Source organism: Ruditapes philippinarum, unplaced genomic scaffold, assembly GCF_026571515.1.
Source record: "Ruditapes philippinarum isolate M1 unplaced genomic scaffold, ASM2657151v2 ctg4549_1_1_1_1, whole genome shotgun sequence".
NCBI lineage: Eukaryota > Metazoa > Mollusca > Bivalvia > Venerida > Veneridae > Ruditapes > Ruditapes philippinarum.
Window position 1 is genome coordinate 6,674 of NW_026866648.1, and position 7,396 is coordinate 14,069.

A 7,396-nucleotide genomic window follows, 5' to 3' on the forward strand; every position below is an offset into this window, starting at 1 on the left:
TGGACATTGGACATTGATTAAATCTGAGTTGTGGACGATTGGACAATTGAACTTCGAACTGTGAGTTAACTTTAGGACATTTGTTAAATTCGAGGACTTTGATAATAGTGAGTTAGACTTTATTTTCATAACTTTTATATTATTGTAAACAACTGTTTTTTTTTCTTTAATTAAAATTGTAAAATTTGTTGCTGCATTTATATTCTCAGTTTCAGTTAAGAGTTCTCTAGAGAAATATTAGATTTCTGTACTTGTCAATTAAGTATGATATTGCGTAAGTTTAATATTGTGTGGTTTATGAGCTATGGACATTTTCTGAAATAAACTTTGCTATTTGAAGGGCTTTTATTCAGAAATGAGAACACTCTAAATAAACTATAATATCATCATAAAGAAAAATGTTTACAGGAATGTTCGTCAGCATGTGAAGTTTTGCACAATGGGTTTTGCGAGTGTATTGATTCAGTTTTATTAGAGTTATTGCCATTGTCTTAGTAAAACAATGCAATTATCGACTTGTGTCGTGCATAGGCCAAACAGTGTCATGAAACTATACACACATTTTAGTAAGCCTGAGTAGTCTTGCACCTAGGCGGTTTCCTTGTGCTTTAGAAGTATTTTTACAGTTATTACCCTTGACTCAGTACAAATTTGCAATTTTCAATATTTGTCGTGCATAACCCAGAAGAAAAATGACAAAGAAGCATACAATTTACAGAAATTTGGTCAGCATTTGAAGCACGATCTTGGGCTTTGCATGTACATTTATTCAGAATTTGTACAGTAATTGACCTTGAATAAATGAAAACCATTTCAAAATACTGTGTCACGTGTATCTCTAAAAGTGCTGAAGCTAAAATCGATATACTTTATAGGAATGTTGATGAAGATGTGTAAATGGGATTTTGCGTTGGAATTATTTCAGTTTGATTAGAGTTATTGAACTTGGCTAAAGTACAAATATGCAATTTGCAACTAGTGTCGCACAAAGCGCAAAACGTTTTTGACTTTGAGTCATGAAATTTTACAGGAATGTTGACAGGGGTGTGTATTTATGCACCTGTAGGTTTGCTTGTGCATTTTGTTCAGTATTCGTAAAGTTTTCTTCTTGATTTATAAAACATTTGCAGTGTTTTTAACTTCTGTACTGCGTTATTCAGAACTATTTGACATATAGTCATTTAAATTTACAGGACCATTGATCATCATGACCAGCTGTGCATCTAGGGATTTGCCTGTTTTGATTTTCTTTCAAGCATTTATTAGTATATTTATACTTGAGATCTTTAATTCTATGGAAAGTCAAGATGGCATTAATCGGAAAATTTGTTTTTATTCGCCAACCACTTATGGGTGGGGCAGTCATGTATAATTTCCTTTGAATGTCTGTCCGTCCGGTTGACTGTTTTAAATCAGTAGACTGACAAAATAGTGGAATGTAAGGGCGTTTGTGTGCTTAAGACAAATTTCTAGTTGCCCTTGTCAAAACATTTAAAACATTTTTAAAACATTTAAAAAATTGCGCTAAAACGTATTTGACCTAGAGTCACGAAACTTGACATGAATGTTATTCAGCATCTGTATTTGTGCTTTTGCATTTACTCAATATTTGTGGAGTTATTGCGCTAGACCGAGATAGAATATTCAAATTTAACATGTATAGCGCGAAGCCTAAAATGTTTTTAGCAAAGAGTGTTGAAACTTTACAGAAAAAAATGATTGACATCTCTTCTTGTGCACCTGATGTTTCGCCTGTATTAAGTATTTGTTTGAGAAACTGCACTTGACTTAATAGAAACCGTATAAAATATTATTCTCACGCGTTCCTCTTGAATTGTTAAAGCTAGAGCCAACAAAATTTGCAGGAATGTTGGTCAGTATATTTAGTTGTACATTCTTGCAGCTCAATATTTGGAAAGATCAAGATGTTAGAATTGGAAAACTAGGGTGTCATTTTTATGCCCATCCACTCAGGATTAGGGGTTATGTATAATTTCCTTTGTCCGTCCGTCACACTGGCCCGTTGTACGTCATTAGAAACAGTGGAAGGTTGGTGCATTCGTGTTCTTTGTACACATTTCTAGTTACATCACTAAACCTTAAACACTATGAAAGGTGTCATAATAATATAAAAAGGTCCCTTCTCTTGGCAATTAATGAGTCATTGTTTTCGAAGTTACACACTTCTTTGTCAGAGTCATTTAACGTGCTAGGAGGCAAGGAAACTTTGATCGGGGCTTTCAGTATTATGAGCTGAAGGTTTGTTTTTTTTTTCAAAAGAAATTCACTTGGGATCGAAATTTTATGGGGACACTCTACTTCCTTCCAACGGAAGGGATTTGACATTTCATCTACGAAAACGACCTTGACTAAAATGGTGCAGACATATGTCTTTTAAACAAAGTTGGTCTAATTTTGTGACTATGTGTACTTTTTATTATATCCTATCGTGCATACATAAGGTTTTGCCAAGATACGAAGTATATACATTTTCACCCCTAGACACACGACCAAGATTAACACTACATGTCCTTACTTTTATGGAGGCGACAAATAAATTATACTTAAAACACTTAAACACATTTTTTACATTTAACTGTTACAGTAATGCATTTTTTTAAACCAATCAATACATGTAAGCATATCATGTTTGACAATTGCAACTGAATCTGAATTCCAGTCAATATGTTTTCTCATACATCGAAAAGCATATAAATCTTATATGTGTAAATGTTTTTTTGTTGCTATTTATTATCATTTTCCTTTTTTTCCCATTCCCTTAAATCACTTTTAATGAGAGGTTTTTGTTGATATTGGTCCAGTTAATGATCTATTTTCTGAATGGTACATCTTCGTCTGTTAAGGACATGACGGAAATGATGAATACAAAGATCATTGAATATTACCTATTTGATTATCTAATTTTATTATTCTATTTCGCAAAAATAATCAATTACCTTTGCAACTCATGAAAAAATCAATTCTTCAATGTTCAATTGATAAAAAATAGTTGGGTAGTTGTTTTGAATTTTAGGCAGTTTTAAGATTGTATCATTTCTATTATGTAAGTCATATTTTGGCCAATGACCATAATATTAGTCGGCCTTTTAAAATATATAAATAATTCAGCTCGCATTAAAGCGAAAATGTGAACATAATGTGTTTTTAACGTCTGGAATACATGTATGTTCATACAAAATTCCATTCCATTGAATCACTTTTGAGAATGCGTTTTTGTTGATATTCTTCCACATTAACAACCACTATGGTCTATATCCTCACTTGTCTCACTTTTATCCGTTAACTTAAGGAATTCCTTAAATATCGTCTCACAAAATACTATTTCTGCTCGCTTCTGCTGGGTGAATGTATGAACAAGTCTGTTCCTAGGCGTTGGACTTTTATAATCCACATCAATAATATGTTTAAGTGCTTTATATCGATTTCGGAGATTTATTTTCATTGTTGACGGTACATGCGGAATATCGCCAAAATCGCTGTTGTGAACAATGATTACAAGAAGTCTGTCAAACTCATCCTCTGAAAAGATTAAAACAAGAGGGCCATGATTGCCATGAGTCGCTTACCAGAAACAACTGTTTTTCAGTGTTGGAAAGTATCCATTGTCAATATTTTCTAAAATTAAAATTGAACATAGAATATGTTAAAGCAATAATTTGAAGAAATGCCATGACCTTGTGCATTTAAGCTTGAGCTCAAACGGTGCCAATCAAATTAAAATGAGCAAACTTGATAAAAGACTACATAAGAATGCTACGAAGTTTGGCGATCATCTCTCAATTATTGCAGTAGGAAGTGATGTTCAAAGGTTTTGCTATTTTTATCTCGGGGCCAATCAAATTTTTATGAGCAAACTTGATAAAAGAGTACCTAAGAATGATACAGACGACATATTTTGGTGATCATCCATCACTTAGTTCTGTAGTAGTTGTTTAAATGTTTTTTCTATATTAAGCTATGTTGGCCGCTTAAAGGGGCCTATTGAAATAACATGGGCAAATTCAAGTGTGACTGTCACAAGGATGCTACAGACTAAATTTGAATTAAATCTTCCCAGCAGTTTCAGGGGGTTAAAACTATTTCATTTAGTTATCGATCTAACTAATGAAAATAAGTTTTATTCTAAGAAAGGTTAGTAGAAGGTGTACTTAAAAACGATATATGGCAGCATTTAATGCATTTAATTGGATTCTAAATATTAATTCAGTACTTTTGTACTTGGGTATAAAGTGCTTTAGATATGCGGTCAATGTTTTTATTGACAGCCGCTATAACAAATTTCATATCTCATATTTTATGTGAATGCTAAGATTTACGCATTTGAAAATGAAACTTACATGGCATGAACCTAGCTTTGTAAAAATTCTGAAAAGGATTGCTTAAATTACTTTCAATAGAAGACTTTTATCATAAGTTAATGTCAAATAATGAAATATCTCTTAAAATGTACTTTTAAAACAAAAGTTTTAATTGGTATATGAAATAAATGATATATACCATGAACATTTTTCAAAAACGTGTCGAGCATATGCTCTAGACGATGTGTCGTTCTGCTACATACAGCTATGATTTTTGCATGATTGTCTTTGACTTCGGCTATGGTTTCGACCATTTTCAAGTCAAAGGTTTTAAACTCTTTTTCCTGTCTGGAAGTAAATTTCCTTTTGAAGTCAAGATTATTCGTTGGATCTAACCAGTAGAGAATGGGCTGCAAAATATAACACTTGCCATTAAATTTAAAGGCACCCAATAATGAATGTAAACAAGCAAATTCGTTGAATTTATATCCCCCGCCGAGTACTGGCTATTACTTTCACAACAACTGAAGACATAAGCCTTTATTTATATATTTATCATGGCGTAAACAGTAATATTCTATGTACATAATATATATTCAGGGCAATTACAGAGTCTTTATTAACTCGGTGTTAAATAGTAATATCTGGACATTGCAATAAGATGTAAATTGCCTTTTTGTGTCTAACGTTCCCATAAAGTTTTGTTGAAATCAATGCAGCAGATGCAAAGAAATAGCAATATTGCTCTATATGCATACTACATGTACATAACTTATCAAGGGCCATAACTCTGTAATGAAGGATCTGGTCTGAACAAGACAACACATTATATCCATCTCATATTGGTATTAATGTTGCACATCAAGTTTAATTGAATTCCAGCCAGTAGATGCAGAGAAGTAGCACGGAAACGATTGTTGCTCTATATGCATACTGCATAATTAATCAAGGGCCATAACTCTGAGTTGAAGTGTCTGAACGGAACAAGGCGACGATATGCGCATTTCCTCTTGGTATTGAAGGTTCCCATAAAGTTTTGTTAAATTCCAGCCAGTAGTTGCTGAGAAGTAGCATGGAAACGATTATTGCTCTATAACATACTGCATAACTAATCAAGGAAACGGTGAAAATAAGTATAGTGACATAATTTTGAATTAAAGATTTTCAGACAATTTTTTTAATGAAGTGTAAGTTATGTTTTTGAGAGTTCTTTTGGATTTACTATATTCACTTGCTTTACATAATTCTTGTATTCTGCTTAAATTATAATTCGTGATCAATTTACATAATTCAAAACGTTTGGATTTATATAAAATAAAAGACAGGATGTTTTGTACTTGAATATTTTTTAACTTAAACATTAATAACTTAAACCAAATGACGGTTATATTGGTGTTCACATCTTGAAATCAAATGCAAAATTCAAATTGTTTTAAATGAAGGAGATAATATGTTATGATAACAATTATTCATTTCTTATATTATTACATCATTGTAACTACAAACATTATATGCCCTAGATATATCAATGTATACTATGTAATATGTCACTTAATATGAAATAAAAAGCAACCTAAAAATTATATTTTTATGCCAAACTATAATTCATAACAAATGTTAACAATTCTTTAAATCACTAAACCTTTTATTGGGGGGGGGGGGGTGGTCGCATACGGTTGTAAAAACGATTTTCTTTTGGCGTTGCCTTGATTTTTTTATCAGAAAAAAAAACACATTGTAGAAGAATCATCTAAAATATAATGTAGAAAAAAAGAAAAATTTGAATAAGTTAAAAATATAGAACAGTTACTGTTTAAAAAGCAGAAAAAATACTGTGAAAACTCAACTGTACCCACTTTAATCTAAAAGTATAATTAAAAGAAAGAACAAAAGGAACTAAAAGAATTTTAACATGGCGGAGAGAAAGAAATGACAGGGTCGCTACACAGCTTACTGTAAAGTAAAGGTATGTTGTCAGCACGGATCGCTCGATTTTATCAATACCACTTAGCCGTGTTTTGTACAAGCACGGTTTCATTGAAAGGCATGAAACGAAACTTCCATCTGGAAAAACTTAATTTTACAGTACGGAAGTTAGTGATTACATATGGGTTTTATTGGGAACGTAAACGAGGCCAGATGGAGTACCATTAAAGTGATCTTTTGAGTTGTATGATATGCAATAGTGATAAGATATGGATTTTATTGAGAATGTAGAAGAGGACAAATAGAGTACCAATATAGTGTTCTTCTGACTCGGAACATGAAAACGAGATAGTACCAAAAGTGATGTATATTTGGCGATCACATTTGCTTTAAAGGTAGATAACTGAAAACTGTGCGTAGCAACGCCTCTTATGGTTTTAAAATTGTCTTTTGTGTGCCTGTCTTGTCATGGTGCAAAATAATTAAAAGCCAATGAGACAGATTTGATTCGAAGGTTGGTTATTAGATATTATAATGCACCTTTTTAAGGATAATGAGTTGCTGGTTTTAAAGATATGCCTGGGTTCCTAAAATGATTTTCAGCCTCAATAATAATTATTGTAATACCCCTTCAAAGGTAGTATATTTATTTCTTTTCCTATATGAAGCATTACGACATTTTACTTACCTTTTCCAAATCATTATTTTCTCTTGGACAAGTCATGTCACCTGAAAGCAAATTATAATGATACTTATAAAAGTTAAGTAAATTTGAGTTTCTTAACACATTAAGCACATTTATATTTTTCCTGCATACCTAAAGATAACCTAAGATTATCAAACACACAAACAAACAAACAAACACACAAAACAAACAAAAATAAAGACTGAAAGAGACGAAATATTGATAGCGATTTTAAAGACTGAATGGTTTATTTCTGAAAAATTTTACTTATACAGACTGCTAGTTAATTACAAAAAAAAAACATTCATCGAATTCAAATTAACTTCACCTCGATCTTAAAGAAATAACATTTTTTATGAATAATACGATAGTAACAATAATTAATAAATAAATTTACTTTATTTTACTTTTGCGAAATATTTCTAGTTGTATATTATCTCTTGTATGTTTTATTGGGAAAAACAGA

The 7,396-nt window shown here is 31.7% G+C and overlaps 1 protein-coding gene across 1 annotated transcript; it reads right to left on the reverse strand.

Moving 5' to 3' along the window:
* Positions 1-2,954: 2,954 nt before the first annotated feature.
* LOC132733218 (uncharacterized) lies at positions 2,955-6,971 on the reverse strand. Its single transcript, XM_060719819.1, has 3 exons — positions 6,934-6,971; positions 4,519-4,729; positions 2,955-3,540 (listed from the first exon to the last, which is right to left on the reverse strand). Exons 1-3 carry the CDS (start codon positions 6,967-6,969, stop codon positions 3,254-3,256), a joined length of 534 nt encoding a protein of 177 aa, XP_060575802.1. The 5' UTR covers positions 6,970-6,971; the 3' UTR covers positions 2,955-3,253.
* Between the last annotated feature and the right edge of the window lie 425 nt (positions 6,972-7,396).